Here is a 19,414-nt window from a genome sequence, read left to right on the forward strand (position 1 = left end):
CGTTCTTTCTGAGTTTAGGGACTTACTTGGTCTCTCCTCAATGGTGGAAAATCTTCTCCCAGTCAGTCAATCAGTATAACTTCTCTCTCACCTGGTGCTATAGGCCCACCTTGCTGTGGGAAGGAGGTCTCTGCTGCTCTGCGAATCAGGAGAGCTCTGGGCTGGTGTCCCTGGTTCTTCACCAACCTTCCCTTCTTCACATTCCTGTTTACTTTGGTTAGATACAGCCAGTCTACTTTTGATAAATAATGTCATTTTAAACTGCTTGACCTCAGTCACATTTTGCTTGCTGTGTGTATCACTTCAGTCTTGGCTACTTTGTGTTTTGCCAAGGCAGAGCCCTTGATTCAGCATAACTGGGATGTTGGCGCCCCCTAACGGACACATTGGTTTTAAGTGTTAGCTCTTTTTTTTAATGAGTATAGTTGATTTACAGTGTTGGGTCAATTTTTGCTGAACAGCACAATGACCAAGTCATACACACACACACACACACACACACACACACACACACACACACACATTCTTTTTCTCATACTATCTTCCATCATGTTCTACCCCTAGAGATTGGAGATGGTTCCCTGTGCTGTACAGTAGGACCCCATTGCTTATCCACTCTAAATGTAACAGTTTGCATCCACCAACCCAAAATTCTACGTCCATCCCACTTCTTCTCCCCGGCAACCATCATTAGCTATTTATCAACTAACATTTAATTGGGTTGTAGTTTGACTTTTTAAGTTTTTAAATTTAAAGGAATTCTTCAAAAAAATGGACAGGCCAATATGTTTTATGAAATATGAAAAACTTCTAAAATTCAGAACAGAAAATAGTATTCTGCTTGTCCTCTATCCACTTAAATTGGTAGATATTAGTTTCTGAATAAGTAGTATACATTTACTTTCTGCTTTGATTATAGAGTAAGGTGTGGGATGGTAATAATAGCTACAGTTATGAAATCTACTAATAAGAATTTCAGTCAATTCTATATGATGTTTCCATAAAGGACAAAATTTTTATATTTGTCAGCCAAATTAATTCCCAGGAATATAGAAACACCTGGATTTTTGTTCTTTTTTTTTTTTTTTTTAAACAGTTGCTAGGAAGAGGAAAACTTGTCCAAAACTCAGGATCATTTGATAAGTATTGTCGAGAATCAAATCAAGAGTATATTTCACTTAGTAGAGAGTACTTTGATTTGAAAATAAGATTTTTCTTCCTGAAACAGATATCAAGTAAATAATTCATTCTTATGATAATTCTATTTTCATTTCTCAGCACTGAAATGGGGCTTTCTTTCAAACTTGAAATAGGACTTTGGAATTCATCACAAATGTGAGGGTTTGGCTAATTCTTAGCCCAGAGCCTAATCTACGCAGCCAGAGATGAACTCCTTGGCTCACTGTCTTATAGGAATGTGTTCTCACAGGCAATGCTGAACAACCTCCTTAAGGCAAAGTCATCCTTTTAGGAGCCAACTGTCAACTTGGAGAGAAAAATCAAGTGAGAAGATGGTCACTGTAGGCCAGTGTAGGTATCAGTCATATAGACTGTACTAGCCACTTCCCATCTTGAGGGTTATGTGTTCAGAAAGCCCCCTTAGTAGGAGAAATTGCAAATGAGAAATAAAAGTTTGGTGGAGAGAGGGGAAGAAGAACCAACACTGCAGTGAACACCTGTTCACTTGTGTTGAACTTGAAATTTTAAAACAATATTAAGTTCATCAAAATAAGAAAAAGTAACATCTAAAATAAAGTTAAAACCAGAAATATGTTACGCATCTTGAATTGCACAATGAGCACTGTGCAATTCCTTCCATCTTCTACCCCCTGCACCACAGAAAATGTCCAGCTTCTTCCTCCTTTGCAGAATCAAAGACATATTTATTTTAAAAAGTTTTTTTTTTCTCTTTTTGGCTTTTTAGGGCTGCACCCACGGCATGTGGAGGTTCCCAGGCTAGGGGTCCAATCAGAGCTGTAGCCACCGGCCTACACCAGAGCCACAGCAACATGGGATCCAAGTGGCATCTGCGAGCTACACCACAGCTCACAGCAATGCTGGATCCATAACCCACTAATCAAGGACAGGGATCAAACCCACATACTCAGAGTTGCTAGTTGTATTCGTTAACCACTGAGCCACAGCGGGAACTCCAGTATTTATTAAACTATTTTACTTTCCTGCAAGAATGAGCATGTTGTCTTCCTATTCCTCTGCTCAAATGTTTGGTCCCTTTGGATTGTCATGATCTGTGTCTCTGAACTCCACTCTGGTCTTGGAGACATGGCATAATCAATAAGCCTCAGGTGGGAAGGTTCTAGAATACCTACTTTAACTTCCCTAGCAGACCGGACTGGCTTGGCTCTCGAGCCCCAAGTCAAGGCTTATATCACTTCAGCTGTGCCTATGGCAGCTCCTCACCAGACCACACAGGTTGGGCAACGTTTATCCACGTTCTGGGGCCTGCCCTGTTCACGTGGCCGGAACACAGACTCATGAGAGGTCACCCTGCGGTGGCTTTCTCCAGTCCCACAGATGCACTGCAGAAAACCTCTATTCCTTCTCTGCCAACCCCTCTGCTCCTCTTTTTGACTCCCAAACTCTGCTTCCTTTTGCTGATTATCGCCAAGAAAAATGGCCCTCAATTTGAATATACTCGAGTGGAAATTCTTGGGAGTTGCAGATACACATACGGGAGGAAGTAACTCTGCCATGCCTATGTGTCATCAAGGGGAATTGGCACTTGGCCATATGAAGCCCATAGAAATACTGTGACATAAATGCTGTGATCTGAAGAGCCTGTTATCCTGCCCCGCAGAGGAGGTCTGGTAACGTGCTTGGAACAGCTTTGTTAGCACAGGAAGGGGGAGGAGGACACATGAGACCTTGTCTGTGCCTGAGCAAAAACTCTGTGGTCCTACTGTCTACTCAGCAGCACAGGGACAGGTCAGGGCTCCATGTCCCAGACCTGACGTTGCCAGGTTATGGATAAAAAGCCTGCGCCTCGGAGGGAGGTGTCAGAGACGTGACCCTTCTTCCCTCCCTCACTCACCATAACCAGACAACACTGTGGGTCAGGAATTCGAGGTGACCCCCTGCCCCTCCTTCTGCCCTCGTCTGTCTGCCTTGTTTCCTCGCTGCACTGACTTTCCTCTGTATCATTTACATAATCTGGTTTGACTTCTGCAAGTGGGGTTTGTGACAATCTCCCTCTGCAGTATAAATATTGGCACTTATGAAAACGACGGACCTACAAACACCACACGTCCTGCTTATTATCTTCTCTATGTTCTGATAAACTCCAGCCCATATGTGTTCACGTGCCCCCCCCCCCCTTCTGACTCCCACGCAGAGTTAACCACATGGCTTATTAACTCAGGACATTCTGGACATTCTGAAAGCAAGTCCTAGAGGGGGAGATGGGTGGGGAGAGGCTGTCTCCTCTTTCCTAGCTGCTCTCAAGGCCCATCCCAGCCCTTAAAAGCTGGGCCTGGGGGTGGGGAGAGAGGGCACAGCAGTGGAAGAGGAACAGAGGAGTTCAAGGAAGCCTGGGTTTTGCCAGACTCCCAGGGTTGCCAAGTCAAGGCCTGTCGAAAGGCTCTGCACATCCTATGTCCTTGGAAAACCCTGTGAACCTGCAGACTCTGATGAATCATGTTGGATGCAGAGCCCAAGGGAGCCACTGCTGCCGTCACAGAGACCCTTCCAGGCCCAGCCTTGCCACCAAGCCCAGGGCCACAGGTGTCCAGGAGATGTCCTTCAGTCCCTGAATGGTACCCCACTTGAGGGGCCAGGGCCAATTAGAGACTCGGGGGTGTGGAAGGTGCAGGGTAGAACTGCTGCTTCCAAGTAAAGAGGTAAGACTTTGGTTAACCAGCATCTCCCAATTCTGAGGGTGATGTGCAGGGAAGCACTCTGGAGCAGGGCTGCTTGGGGAATAGAGGCTCTTAGAACTAAGATGGTGTGGAGGGTTCAGCTTTGTGAAACCTTGCAGCTCTGACCACCTTGGTAGGTAACATATTAGAGACTTGGAATTACAGAAGAGGAAGCAACAAAATGTGTGTTTGTGTGTGTGTGTTTCTGTGTGTGTGTGTGTGTGTGTGTGTGTGTCTGTGTGTGTTCTACAATAAGGGATGATAAGCCAGAGAGCTAGTAAGTAGAAATATTTGAACCAGTAAGGAGTTCTTGTGCTAACACAAGTGCTTATTTAATCTGTAAACTAGAAATTAGGCGGTGTATTTGGATCAACATGCAGTTGCTATGAGAGCCACTTGATAGTCATACTCATCACGTTGATTTCTCCTGACCTTTAACAATTAACCCAAAGGTGTGCTTTCTCTGAAGGTCTTCAGGTATGTTCCACGTAATGAAGCACAGTCATTACACGTGCCGATTTGGCAGCAAACTTGGGTTGGAATGCATTGGCATGCATGAAAAAGGCATCATGTTCAACAATAATCCAGCCCTCTGGAAAGCTGTTCGACCTTTCTTTACAAAAGGTATTCAGTAGCTGGGTGGATTCTGTTCTTTTGCCTGTGAATATGCCTACTTTGAAACAGTTTTTAAATTCTGCTACTTCTTGGTATGAAATAGAAAGAGTTAACATTCATTATCCATATACGATATAATAGGCAGTATTTCAAGCATTTGATACCTTAATCTCACAGCAAACCCATATGGTAGATAGTCATAACACCTATGTTTTACAAATGACAAAACTGAGGCATAAACAGATAAGTAACTTGCCCAAGTTTCTACAATAGTAAATGACAGCAGAGTAGACAACCCCAGATCATACACATTTTGCTGCCACAAATCTGTTCTTGCTGCACAATTACATGAATGTAAAGAATTGGCACCCTATATACTTGATGTCACTTCAGTTAAGAATTTAGCGTATCAGCAATATGGTTGATTTAACATAGCCAGTATGTTTGATGAATCTTTGGCTGACATTTGAGATGTTTTAGCAGAAAACAATTTGCAAATAAGTTAAATTAGAGCATTTTATTACTGAGAAGGGCTGTATCTTGTCCCACCTCTGAGTTTTATACCTAACGAAATACATTTGTAGTGAGCTTGTGATTTTCCCCCAGGCAACATAGCAAGGAATGGATGAGTAGAGACAAGACCCCAAGCACCTTATATAGTGACTTCCCCCTTTCCTATATGCTGCTGGAATTGAATATGGTCATGCCCTGAATCTGGTGCCAGATGGGTTGCTGGTCTGCCCACAAACCACAGATAGCCTCCCTCCAGCCAGCCTCTATACTGAACCTAGATGCTGCTGTGTAGCTGATGAGAAGGGAACACCTATGCCTGTCCCAGCCAAGTGGTGAGGCCCCTCCACAGAGCTGCCCATCACCAGGACTCAGCACAACTCTATCACAGCTTCCTCTGTCCTAGTTTCCTACTGCTGTCTCACAAACTGACACAGACTCAGGAACTTCAAACCACACATTGAGGATCTTATACGCTTGTGGGTCAAAAGTCGGACATGCGTCTCAAGGGGCCAAAATCAAGGCACTGGCAATGCTGTGTTCCTTTCTGGAGGCTCTAGGGGAGAAGGTGTTTCCTTGCTTTTTCCAGCTTCTAGAGGCCACCCACACCTTGGCCTGTGGCCCTTTCAATGATACTGCATTCTGCACATATGTTTAAGATGTGGCTTCAAGCTCTTGGACATAGAGACAAATCATACATCAGCTGGGAGTGGTAAGCAAAGCCAACCCTTCCATGCAAAGGGCTGAGTCATCAGGAAACATCTGTCCCAGTTGTGGATGTAATAGTTACCCAGGAAACAGCATCCTGGCCTTTCCTATATGCCAAGTTCCTCCTAGAGTCTCAAAGTATGCTGCCAACCCAACCTCTGTTTTACACATGTATGGAAATGGTTAGAGTCTAGGACCACTCACCACACCTCCTTTCTTACTGGCAAAGTCTTCTTTCAGGGCCTGCCACAGTACAGCTGATCTGTGTTGTTTAAAGACTCTTGACTTTAGATAATTGGAGTTAAAGAAGGGGTCTGACTTTAGCAGCAAGTCTGAATGAGAAAGACCTAAAAAAGAGATTACTCCTTTTAAAAGCTTGAAGAAACTTAGAACAAGGAAAGAAAGGACTTAAAGAGAGTTAAACTCTCATGTCAGACCACATACCAGAGGGACCCATTGCTGCTCAATGGTCAATATTCAAGCAAAAGGAGAGCTCAGAGCCAGTTCACTCTACCTAGTTTCAGTCATTATTCATCTATTCATTCACTCTTTCATTCATTCCTCTATTTAACAAATATATATCAAAGACCACCATGTACTATGGATTTGAAACACAAATCTAATAGGTTATCACAACCCTAAAGAGTTCGCAGTTTTGTGAGAAAGACTGCTGAGCCAACAACAAAAAAATGTTTCACTATTATAACATTAAGTCCAATAAACCTAGAAGTAGTTTGAAGAGAAAAGGAAATTAAGAGAAGGGTATGTCTGGTAGTTTTTAAGATTATCATTTCATACATATGATGTACAATTAAACAGAAAACACTCTGGATCAGAAAAGAAAGATCTAGTTGAACAGTTCTGTAGCAACATTCTGCTACCCATTGCAACATTGAATAAATTTTACCCTGGCCAAATCCAGTCCTTCTTTAGAGTGAAATGTAAACAAATCAATGTTTCATGATTTATGGCCACAAGTACTAAATGTCTCATTTGTACTCTCACAAATGATTTGTCACAGCAAGAATAAAATTTAATGTTGAATAGCTCATTTTAAAATATTTATTTATTCATTCATTTTTAATCATAAAGGTGATGCCTGCTAGTAGAAAATTAGATTATAAAAATAAAGTATATGAACATTTCTACTCACGTGTTGAATAAAAGTGTGTGGCCAATTAAGCTCCAAACAGAAAGAGCCAAAGTCCGCTGATGGTGCTTGTGTGCCCTGGAGCTGGAGGAAGCTCACTCTCTGATTGATGTGCACCCTTCAGCTCTGTCCGGCCCTGGCCTGGTGCGCATGGTGACCGTCTGTGCCGATTCCATCACCAAGCACCTGGACAAGCTGGAGGAGGTCCGCAATGACTTGGGCTACGTGGACGTGTTGACCCTCATGCGGCGCATCATGCTGGACACCGCTAACAACCTCTTCCTGGGGATCCCGTTGGACGGTATGGAAACTTTCGTCTCCTGACTTGACGTTCTGCCCTTCATTGAGCAGGACACAAGAAGGGTAATGGACTCAAGTAAAGATAGGCTCTTTTGCACACTGCTCTTCTTTAAACATTTCTAAGTAGCCCTAAAATGTCTTCCTGGTAGGTCTGCCTTGTTCACGAACAGGATCATGTACATCCATTGCAGGGGCCCTCTCCTATTTCTTGTGTTTCTCCTTATTGCTCTAGCAAATAGAACCTAACAAACAAATGGAAGTGGAAACTTAACCCACAGTAGAAACTTAACAAATGTGATCATTTTATTTGTTCATAAATATATCCTACCACCAAACCTATATAGTTAACCATTTCCAATTGTTCTTTGGGGCATGATATACACATATACATACATACATATATATGTGTATGTATATATAACACACATGGCTACATAAATACACAAACATACCTCTCTCAAAGCTACTAAGTATGAAAATTATAACTTTGGAACACAAAATGGTGCTGATGCCCTAGGAAATGATGGTGATAACTACCACGGATTTAGTATCTACTATGTGACAAGCACTTTTAAAAATGGCTTTATATGGACTCTCTCATGAAGCATTTATAACAACCCTGGCAAGACATCCCATTCAAAAAGCTGCTTTCCTCACTATTTTACAGCACTAAGTATTAAAACACATACATGCAACTCTACCATCTACAAAGAAGAAACATTAATCAGGGGAGTTCACTCCATCTGGCTGTTATCAGCCTAATGTAATTTCTCCTCACTTGATTTCTAGCAGTGTCCATCCATTCATACATTCATTCAGATGATATGTATCCATTGCCTACTATATGCCTAGTTTATGCCCATTTTGGGGGATGGAGCAGTGGACAAGACAAAGTCCTTGCCTTCAAAGAATAGGGAGACAGACAGGAAACTAGTAACTACCTAGCAATATATTAGGCAATAATAAGTGTCTGGGAGAAAAAAAACACAACACCACAGAGAAAAGAGCCAGAAAGTGAAAGGCGGGGGGTCAGTGGGAGGCCAAGGCTGTTGTGGAGAGGGTGGTCAGGAAGGCCTCTGTGGAGAGGACATCTGAACATAGCCCCAAACGAACAAGCCACGAGCCAGATGCAGTCCTGCGGGAAGAACACCACAGGCATGAGAACAACGCATGGTTTCCACACTTGCCCAAACCACCTGAGCTAGCACGCCTGCTCCCTCTTTGACCCCATTTGGACAAGCAGACAAGCGGGAAGCCCTCCTTCCTCTTCTCCACTCTCCCTGCCTCATCCCCCTGCTCCTTCGTGATTCCTTACAAGAGTCATAGCACCCGCATCTGATTGACATCAGGAGGGGAGCCCCATTCACTCTGAGCACTTCAGTCACTGCCTCTTGCCTGATCCCCTTCGGACAGGCACTCCCAAAGTCCTGACTGCCTGCTCAACACACATCGCTCCTGAGGTTTACAGGCTTATAAGCCCCTGCTCCTTGGTTCCCCGCTAGCCTTGACTCCTAGGAGGGATCAAGGGACTTCGACAGCTGTTAACTCACAGATGCAGACTGTGGTGCTAAGGACCTGCACGACCCACATGCAGTTATGTGTATTCTCCTTCTGCTCACCAGGCACTTGTTGAACTCTCAGTTTGCCTCAGGGACCCAGGGCGACTACGATGAAAGGACTGGACTCTGGGGTCAAAAAGAACTGGGCTCCAGCCTAGGGCCTGCCTGGCACCCTGGCTGGTTGGGGTTGGGTGAGCTTCTTCAGTCTCTATCAAGTTCAGGTTCTGCATCTGCACAATGGTGACACTCACTCCCCCAGAAAGACTGTAAACATTAAATGAATCTCTTGTGACAAGCACCTTGCCCTGTGCCTGGTATTTAGCATCTTGAAAATGAATGTCTATTCCCTTCCCTTCTGTAGAAATTCAAAAAAATCAGGGGTTTTCTTTTCTCTAGTATTCAATTTAATTCATGAACATCCATTAAAAGCTGACTATGCACAGGATTCAGGATAAGGCACTGAAGAATTGAAGATTAATTCCACGTTCTGGACATAAATATAAACAGGAGAATAGTGAGGCTTTTTGCCTTTCCATGTCTCTGAACTGAGACCATAACAGCCATAGTTATTAGTACCTTCTGTCCCATGAACAGGACAATATGAAGGAGTTGGAGGCTCAGCCGATGGGAAACATGTTAGATTCTAGGCTGTGTTTTTAACACAAACTTGAAAACTGGCAAATCTCCAGTTAACTTGGCCAATTTAGATTCAAGCAGAATAAATTAGTACTGGTTTGTTTAGTGGCATCACATGGCTGAAACACCCACTGAAGCTGGAACCTTACCCTGCTTAGAATCCCAGGTGGTAGGAGAATCTACAGGGGATCTTTTCTGATCAGTGTATCCTTTTTGGGCTCAACTGCTCTGCTCTGTTTGTTTGTTTTTTATAGAAAGTGCTCTCGTGGATAAAGTCCAGGGTTATTTTGATGCATGGCAAGCTCTCCTTCTCAAACCAGACATCTTCTTTAAGATTTCTTGGCTGTACAGAAAGTATGAAAAGTCTGTGTAAGTAACACATTTTAGAAAATATATTGGTGAAACTGGATTGATTTGCACTATGTCTTAGATATTGTTGGCTTTTCCAACAAGGTTTCTCCTTCTCAGAACCACAAAGGAGCTGTTGATTAAGTTGCAGAGGAAACACTTTCTTTTTTCTTTTTTCTTTTTAGGGCCCCACCCAGGGCATATGGAGGTTCCCAGGCTGGGGGAGGAACTGGAGCTACAGTGGCAGGCCTACACCACAGCCACGGCAATGCAGGATCCAAGTGGAGTCTATGACCTACGCCAAAGCTCATGGCAACCCTGGGTTCCCAAACCACTGAGCAAGGCCAGGGATCAAACCCACATCTTCATGGATACTAGTCAGATTCATTTCTGCTGCACCACAGTGGGAATTCCCTGATGAAACACTTCTTACAGTAGTTTGGGTGCATGTGCCCAGACCACAGAGTAAAGCAAGCCCTTGGCCTGGGGCAGCTTTTCACTAGGAGGCTGAGATTTCCACTTCTAGAACTAGGACAGCATTTTATATTTTGTGTTGAAAAGAAGAATTGGCTGAGCCTGTCATTACTATTTGTCAAAGTTCCCTTTGGATGTCCGCAAAAAATGGAAACATAAAATCATTTTATTGTGTTGCTGCTAATGGATTTAACTTAATTCAACTTGGATAAATTGACAGTAGTCACAAAATAATTTTTCATAATGAAATTCAATAAAAGGTGTTATTTTTTTCTTTTTAGTTATGTATCTGTATCTTGCATCTAAAATCCTTATTAAATGACTTTGCTTTGGTCTCAGACTATTCCAACCAAAGCCTGAATGAGTGTCTAGCGGCCTATAGGCTAACCAGTGGGTGTTTAGTGTGTACATAGCCAGCCACTTCACATGCCACCTCTAACCACCAGTGGAAAGTCCAGGGCATCTAGAGGTAGTCATACCTGGTTTGCATCCTGTCTCTACCACTTAGTAACCAACTGGCCTTGGGATGTTATTTGAAGTAAAATATAACCTACCTTCCAGGGTGGAGATATGGGTTAATGAGATCTCATATGTAGCACAGAGCATGACATGTAGCAGGCACTAAATATGATAGTTTTCTCCATGTCTTTGTTAATATCTTCCCCAGATGTCAGTGACTATCTTAAATTCTCCATTTGTAAAACTCCAAACTTGTTTGAAGATCGAACTTCATTCTCTTTGCATGTTTCAAAACTCAGTATATTCATCTCCAGGGAGGAAGTCAACTGATGTTGCTTTTTCTAGTCTCAAGTCATTGATGAGTATCAGGTGGATGATTTGGACACTTGGTTCCCTAAACATTTCTCTTTGTTTCTACCAGAGCTTATCATGACTTGAATCAATAAGATAAAGGATTTGTCTCTTCACTGCAGTCTGATTTTTGTGGTCATCTGAAGAGTCTTATGGTCAGCAGCTAAACTTCATCATTAATTTAGCTGTGTTATGGTCAGCAGGTCCACAGAAATTTGCTGCATGAGACTGCATAGCAACTTCTCTTTGGTTTCCTTAAATCAGCACAGCAAGATTCCCTCTGTATACAACATTGTCAATGGTTAGTGCACCAAGTAATATCTCCTAGGACCTAGAGTAGTAAAGAGTCAGAGAAGTTTTTTAGTCTCCTTCCCCTCATACCCTTGCAATTGGCTAATATTGCTTTTTTATTAAGGTATGGATGACATGTAACATTACGTTCATTTCAGCTGTACAATATATGATTCTATATTTGTATATATGCAAAATGATCATCATAATAAGTCTAGTTAACATTTGTTACCACACACAGTTAAAAATGCTCTCTTGTGATGAGAACTTTTAATATTTCTTTTAGCAACAAATATGCAATGTAGTATTATTAACAAATCACCATACTGTATATTACATCCACATGACTTACTATTATAAATTGGAAGTTCGTACCTTTTGATGATCTCCACCACTCGTTTTGCCCACCCCCCACCCCCATATCTTGGTAAACAACAATCCATTCCACTGTATTTGTGAACTCACATATATTTTTCTTTTTTGGCCACACCTATGGCATATGGAAATTCCCAGGCTGGGGACTGACTCTGAGCAGCAGCTACAATGATGCCAGATCCTTAACCCACTGCGCTGGGCCAGGGATCAAACTTGTACTGCCTCAGAGACAATATTGGATCCTTAACCTGCTGCACCATAGAGGAACTCCTGAGCTTACTTTTTTTTTTTAAGATTCCACATATAAGTGAGATCATATAATATTTGTCTTTCTCTATCACACCAACACTTTAAAAAATGTTGGACTTAGCCTTTTGGTTCCAGTTTTTACCACTTAACTAGAGGTTACAGCCTTGATTTTGCTACCAGTGTGTGGTTAACTTAGCTAACTCTGGTTCCTTAGCATGAATTGTAATATATGTATAATTTAAAGATATTTGAGGAAAATTAAGTGTAAATTCAGTTATCCAAGAGGACTAATGGCTTCAAAAAAAAAAAAAAGGTCATTTTATGTCAACCAATGGCAAATGAGTTCATATTTTTAGATGTTTGAACTGAGTGCAAATAGATGATATTTCCATTTCCAGCAAGGATTTGAAAGACGCCATGGACATTCTAATAGAAGAAAAAAGACACAGGATTTCAACAGCAGAGAAACTGGAAGACTCTATGGATTTCACCACTCAGTTGATTTTTGCTGAGGTACGGACCTGGACTATCCATAATTCCCACACAACATATGTGTATGACTGCTTGTCTTTGGGTGTCAAAAAATTCCCTGTTAATTCTGTCATGTTTCTGCTTTTAAGCATTTTCTCTAGTATTTCTCCCATCCAAGTACTAACCAGGCCTGACCCTGCTTAGCTTCCAAGATTAGACAAGATTGGGTGCATTCTGGGTGATGTGGCTACAGACTGCTCTAGTGTTTATAATGCCTCACTCAATAGCCCAATATTAGACACCCTGGTAGAAGCCTTTAACACTGAAACTGCCCTGAGTCTGCATAATACAAAATATGAAAACCAGAGAGTCCAACACACTAAATACATACATAAATGGCTAAATGAGTCAAGTTTCAGCTGAAGATTGTCACAAAAAAATGTCCATCGTCAATCCTAGGGACACATAATTTCTGTGACTTCATTTTGTTGAAGTTGTTAATCCCTGAGTCCCACCTCCCCTCCTGTTCTGGAATTTTAATTCACTTTTCCAATATCTCTTCCCCTCTTTCAATTGTTCAGAAACGTGGCGAATTAACAAAGGAGAATGTGAACCAGTGCGTACTGGAAATGCTGATTGCAGCGCCAGACACCATGTCTATCACTGTGTTCTTCATGCTGTTTCTCATTGCAAATCACCCCAAGGTTGAAGAGGAACTAATGAAGGAAATCTACACTGTTGTTGGTAAGAATTTATCAAACAAATAATAGCGCTTAGAAAATAATTTCTTCTGAATATCAGCTTCTGTGTCCTAAAAATCCTATGTCAAAATCTTCATTACAATCCACCCAGAGAACAATAAAACAGGTTGTTGTATCAAAATTTCATTATGCCAGACAGGCTAAAAAGATAATTCTTTCTGGGTTTTTCTAAAATAAATAATACATGTTTACTGGAAAAAAATGCGAATAATAGAAAGGTGTATAAATCAGAAAGTCATACCCCCGATCCATCACACTCTACTTCCCAGCCTCATCCCATTCCCCAGGGGGAATCACCATTAATACTCTTGCTGTGTATTTAAGACCTTTAACATGTATATATGGTTTTATTTGTATGTGTTTTAAAAACATGGGATCTTTCACAAGATTTTGCTATTTGATCAGTGACAAAAGGTTTTTGAGGGTCCACCAAGGGAAATGTTTATCCTTTACTGCAGGGTTTCTGAATTTCAAGCCGCACATTCTAAGTGAACTTCCAGCTGGCAGCAGAGGGAGGGAAAGAGGGTGAGAGCAAAGGCAGGGGAGCAGGGTTTCCCTCTCCCACCACCCAGTCCAGGGGTGCTAGCCCCATCCCTCCCCCTTCCCTGGCAGGGGAGCCCCCAGGCCCTGCTCAGCTCTTCCCAGCTCCTCCTCTTCCCTGCTCCGCCTCTGCTTCAGCATCATTCTGCCCTCTGCTTCTGAGATCTCCACCCTTCCAGGGACACACTGCCACATTCCAAAGCCAGAACTGCCTCCTGGGAGTAAACAGAATGCCTTATTTGCAATGTGCTTCACATAAGTCATCTTTTTAGGGTCACATTTCAGACACCTGTGAAGAGATATCGGTAATGATACAGACTTTCATTTCTTGACTTTACAGAATCCCTGTGAAACAACCTATTTTGCTGTAGAAAGGCACCATCTTTTAAAAACCATTTGCTGCTTGAAAAAGTCAACAATAAGGGAAAATTTCATTTAAGGGTTAAATATGTGAAGGAAGGGGTATGGAGACAATGGCTGCAGGAGGAAAACTGCCTGTGAAGGTAGATAGCAAGGAGCCAGAACATCCAGGTTCCAAATTCCAGAATGTTTTCCCTTATCATTATTTCGCTGTGCTTTTCTCAAGGTACTTTTTTAAATTGCCACACAAACAAATATATGTGGTTTTATTTGTGTGTGCTTCAAAACCATGGGATCATGCACAATGTATCACTCACTACCTTATCAGTGACAAAAGTATTTTGCATGTCCATACAGGGAAATGACTATTATTTATGACAGTGTTTCTGGGTTTTAAGCAGCTGCCAAGACTGCACAGGAAGTTTTCTGTGCTGGGGCAGGGCGCTGCAGTGCATAAGCCAGTGCCATCCCTGAACTCCTGGGGCTCTCAGGCTGGTGGGAGAAAGAGACCTCAACAAACAAGCTCAGTACAGTGAGAGAGAGCCACTGAATGATGGGGTTCAGGAAAAAGCGGGGGTGGTGGTAGGGGAGCTGTTTTTGAGACCATAAGATTTTAATACAATTTCCTTGAGAGATCGAAAGTACTTGTGCCCATGATGTCCCCTTGACACTTCAACAGGCCTCTTCAAAGATAAAACTGGGACAACCACTAGTACATGCGTACCTGTTCCCTCTAGATCCACATGCCTGGTAATTCCTTCCTAGGGAATGCCTTTGGTTACCTTTTCTGTCACCCTCCCCCCACCTCCCCACCCCAGACAAACCTACCCACTAGACTCTTAAGTGCACAGAGAGCAGTATGTAAGGGGCTGGGTTGTAAGAGTTGTGGCCAAGTGGGACCTCTCCTGAAGAGCATAGTTGTACAGGACACAGAGCTGCCTCAGGACCCTGGGCTGGTTTGGATTCTGCAAAGGAGTGGCCCATTTGAGGATGCCCTGAAGCTTTGTCAATTCTGAGAGTAATCCAAGCCTCTGACCAGTATCACTGGGAGTGTCTGTCAATCCCCAGCTCACTCTAAGCTGATCTGAGGTACCTGTTTTGTTGTGGTGGAGAGAGGGGTTCTTGCCATTCCACCACATCAGGCTGTTCTTGATGAGATGGGGAGGAGGGACCATCAGTGATAGTTTCTTTCTTCTTGGTTTTGTTTGTTTGTTTGTTTTTGTTTTTGTTTTTTGGGTTTTTTTTTTTTTTTTGTATTTTCAGGGCCTCACTTGTGGCATATGGATGTTCCCAGGCTGGGAGTCGAATCGGAGCATTAGCCACTGGCCACGGCTACAGCAACTCAGGAACCAAGCTGCTCCACAGCTCACAGCAACACCAGATCCTTAACCCACTGAGCAAGGCCAGGGATCGAACCTGGGTCCTCATGGATACTAGTCAGATTCATTTCCACTGAGACATGAGGGGAACTCCCATCAGGGATATTTTCTGACAGATGACTACACAGGCTACCAGAAGAGAAGGATTCTTTGAACTTGGTTAAACTCACCATCTCACCCTGACTAAAGAAGGAATGAATGTCTTCTAGAATGTAGAGCAGGGGACAAAACTCAAGCAGCACAGAGGCCAGGCAGATCAATGTGTGAAGCAGGTTGGGATGCTGCAGAGATGTCCCTCTAAAGGGCTCATCAGCCACTCAACTTCAGTCCACTGTTGCCACATGGGGGTGTGGGTCCAATGCTACCTGGTTTTTGATTTTTCTAGAAATTTAGACTTTTTCATAAAAACCCCTAGTCTTAATACAATTGACTTCAAATCTGAATATTTATAAGACACTCTGTGCATTGAACATAGCATATTTGGCCCAGGTTACTGGTTTACATTAGAATTATAGAAATAAGTTTTTTTTCAACCATGAGAAAACTGTTCTGTGGAAAGTATAGGAATTATAATGCTCATCACATATTGAAATTAATACGATGCTTCTTTGTCTTTTTATCTGCTCTTACAGGTGAAAGAGACATAAGGAATGATGATATGCAAAAACTCAAAGTGGTGGAAAACTTTATTTATGAGAGCATGAGGTACCAGCCTGTTGTGGACCTTGTCATGAGAAAAGCCTTAGAGGATGATGTCATTGATGGCTACCCGGTGAAAAAGGGAACCAACATTATCCTGAATATTGGAAGAATGCATAGACTCGAGTTTTTCCCCAAGCCCAATGAATTTACTCTTGAGAACTTTGCCAAGAATGTAAGAGCCCTTCCTTAAAACCATGTGCCACTCTTGAAAATGTCAGCTGTTAGATCCTTTCTGTTTCTGTGTCTGCCCCATGCACATTTCATTCTGTTTACTCATTCCCTTCCCACATCACCAGGAGAACACAGGTCCCCTAGACTGGAACCTGGCCACCATGGCTGTCCTCAAGCCAAGGAGGCTGGATCCCCAGCTCTGGGAAATGTCCTCATGGAGACCACACAATAGGTCAAAATGTGAAAAATCCAGGCCCTTAATTTGTCTAAAATGAGGCAAATTTTGTTTAACCAACCAACCAACCCCCTTTTTCCATTTCAACTTAGGAGTCTGTCACATGCAGATTCACTTGCAGCATCATCTAGGCCAAGGAAATCCACTTCTGCTTCAGACAGAAATCAAATGAGGCAAAAAGCTTTGGTTGTTGAAGTCTGCCTTTGGTTCCCCAAGTGGCCCCACAAGCACTGAGCCTCAATCTAAACAGGACTTGGCTACTGGAAGAGGCTCAGCTTATTCTTTTTCTTAACTGAACTGTACTGGAGATTGTCTCCATTATGTCAAATTTTAAGCAATGATCTTTTTCACCTGAATTATCTGGATGATACTCTCTGTGCCCTCTTTTTCCATCTGCATATGGGGAAGAGACATGATCTGAATTAAACCAACCCTCTAATACATTCTTTTTCTTTATAAGAAACCCATGCCATGTTTGCAATTAGTCAAAAACCCTTGCTGAGAATCTATTAAGTGCCAGGTACTATGTAAGTCCAAATGGGGACAAGACAGACAGGGGTGCCCAATTAAATATTTGTTTAAATAAAAATACTTAGATGCTGGGCACTAAAAGGCAAGGAATCCACACTTTTGCCTAAATCTGTCCTTATCAGCATGTTATATGGCCTGGTAAAAAACAATCTTTGCTTCTGTGACTGGCAGAAGAGTAGTAAAGCATGGCCATCCCACAGAGCTAGCTGAGTACTTTACATGCAAACAAAACTGGAGACTGTTCAAGATTGGGTATGTATTACAAGGGGTGAATGAAATTGGATGGAGAAAGAGACTTATCTGAGTTACAGTCATTCCTCTCTGTGAAAGGAATTATGGCTGAGATCCTGAAACCAAGCATTCTGACTAATTGTTTTCAGGGTGAGTCAAACACCCTTTACTACTCTGGATAATTGTCTGACTATTTCCTAGGTTCCTTACAGGTACTTCCAGCCATTTGGCTTTGGGCCCCGGGCCTGTGCAGGAAAGTACATTGCCATGGTCATGATGAAGGTCATCTTGGTCACACTTCTGAGACGCTTCCAAGTGCAAACACAGCAAGGCCAGTGTGTTGAAAATTTGGAGAAGAAAAATGACTTATCCCTACACCCAGATGAGACCAGCGGCCTGCTGGAAATGATTTTCATCCCAAGAAATTCAGACAAGTGCCTCGAGCACTAAAGAAAGTTGGTCAGTCCCTGTCCATCCACATGGAAGCCACCCGTCTTTGCCAGGTAGTCCTTCTCATATGAACATTCTATGACCTGTAGCATTTTATAGGCTTACCTCCTAAAGGTTGTCAGCAAATCAAGTGACACTGGTCGTCTGAGCTTATTCACACCAGAAATCAGACTGCCAAAGAAAATATAGAGATCAAGATTTTTTGTGGGAATTGGTCAGTGAGGAAACTCCAGCCCTAAGGGCCCAATTCCACAAAACGTGCTTTGAGAAAAAAAGGCTATCAGCAAAGCTTATGCCCAGCTCTCCATGGGATCTCCACTGCCCTGCCCTGAGATGGGAGCTTTTTAATGTCTGAGGCAGAGGCTCTGAAATGGATTACAAAGGATAGGGCAACATCTGGGAAACCGGGAGTAAACACACCTGCTAATGTGGTTTTGATTTGGTTTTTGGTAGGGCTGGGGACTGCAACATCCATATCCTTCCTTGGAGAAATGCTAATCAGCATTTGATTTTTCCCATGAACTACATTCAGTTAATTCTTGTTTATCCACATGTGATTTGTCTGTGGCAGTCTATCCTGTGGAAGTCTGTCCTTTCCTAATCTCTCAATTTATGCCTCAGCCACTTAACTCTGATACAATAGATGTAGATTCAGGTATTACAAGGTAACTTAGTAATAACCTGAGTAAAATAAAATTAGGACTATGTATCTGCTGTGGAAAAAAAAATTGCGCAATGTATTTAAAATTCAATTAAAATTCCTTTTTTCATGTCTGCAATTGTTGCTTTGTTCCAGGAAGTGCCCTAACCAAGAGAATACTTCAGGTAAAAGCATCTATGAACTTATACCACAGCTCCAATGATTTAGAGGAGGGGAATCTCAGAATCTTTATCTAATTCTACAACCCAGTGGTATCAAACTTCTAAGGAGTGCTCCTCATACACCATTATCCTTCTCCCTCAACACTCCCCCCTTCACTTTCCATGACCCTAAGAACAACAGATCAGTAGAGAACACAGTCAGGGTGGACCCCTGCAATCACTTTTTATCCTAACTCAGATTTAGCAGTTACCTGAGAGATTTAACAATTATCCAGTTTATTGATTCACTATATACAAGCTTTGGAAAAATGTACACCTTGGAATTAGATCTCTAAGGCGAATCAAACAGATGAGCTTATTTTCCAAATACTATTTCCTTGTGTTATCGCAATATCTCCATAAGAATGTATCTGCTAAAGCCCATTTAAAAACTAAAAAACTGGAGTTCCCACTGTGGCACAGCAGAAATGAGTATGACTAGGAACTATGAGGTTGCAGGTTCGATCCCTGGCCTCGCTCAGTGGGTTAAGGATCCGGTGTTGCCATGAGCTGTGGTGTGGGTCGCAGATGTGGCCTGGATCCCTTGTTGCTGTGGCTGTAGTGTAGGCTGGCAGCTGTAGCTCTGATTTGACTCCTAGCTGGGGAACATCTGTATGCCACAGATGCGACCCTAAGAAAACAAACAAAAAACTAAAAAACGACCTTATTTACAAACATGTAAATGTTTGCTGTTGAGTCAGCCTGAATATTCTCATCCTGTTGCTTGGCAAGAGGGCAAAAGCTCAGTGTAAAATGACAGTGTAAGCTCCTGAGAGTGGGAGCTCTTTTCTCTCTTTTGAAATCCACACTTGTCTCCCATTC

The 19,414-nt window shown here is 42.5% G+C and overlaps 1 protein-coding gene across 1 annotated transcript in view; it reads left to right on the forward strand.

Moving 5' to 3' along the window:
• LOC125119416 (aromatase 3) overlaps window positions 1-18,505 on the forward strand; it is a 30,572-nt gene extending 12,067 nt beyond the window's left edge. Inside the window, exons 3-9 of the mRNA XM_047766350.1 lie at window positions 4,345-4,499; window positions 6,983-7,159; window positions 9,608-9,722; window positions 12,299-12,413; window positions 12,953-13,115; window positions 16,044-16,285; window positions 17,483-18,505. Coding sequence (XP_047622306.1) covers window positions 4,345-4,499; window positions 6,983-7,159; window positions 9,608-9,722; window positions 12,299-12,413; window positions 12,953-13,115; window positions 16,044-16,285; window positions 17,483-17,731 — 1,216 coding nt within the window. The 3' untranslated portion in view covers window positions 17,732-18,505. The remainder of the gene's footprint in view (window positions 1-4,344; window positions 4,500-6,982; window positions 7,160-9,607; window positions 9,723-12,298; window positions 12,414-12,952; window positions 13,116-16,043; window positions 16,286-17,482) is intronic.
• Window positions 18,506-19,414: the final 909 nt, after the last annotated feature.

This window comes from Phacochoerus africanus, chromosome 2 (genome assembly GCF_016906955.1).
Source record: "Phacochoerus africanus isolate WHEZ1 chromosome 2, ROS_Pafr_v1, whole genome shotgun sequence".
Classification (NCBI taxonomy): domain Eukaryota; kingdom Metazoa; phylum Chordata; class Mammalia; order Artiodactyla; family Suidae; genus Phacochoerus; species Phacochoerus africanus.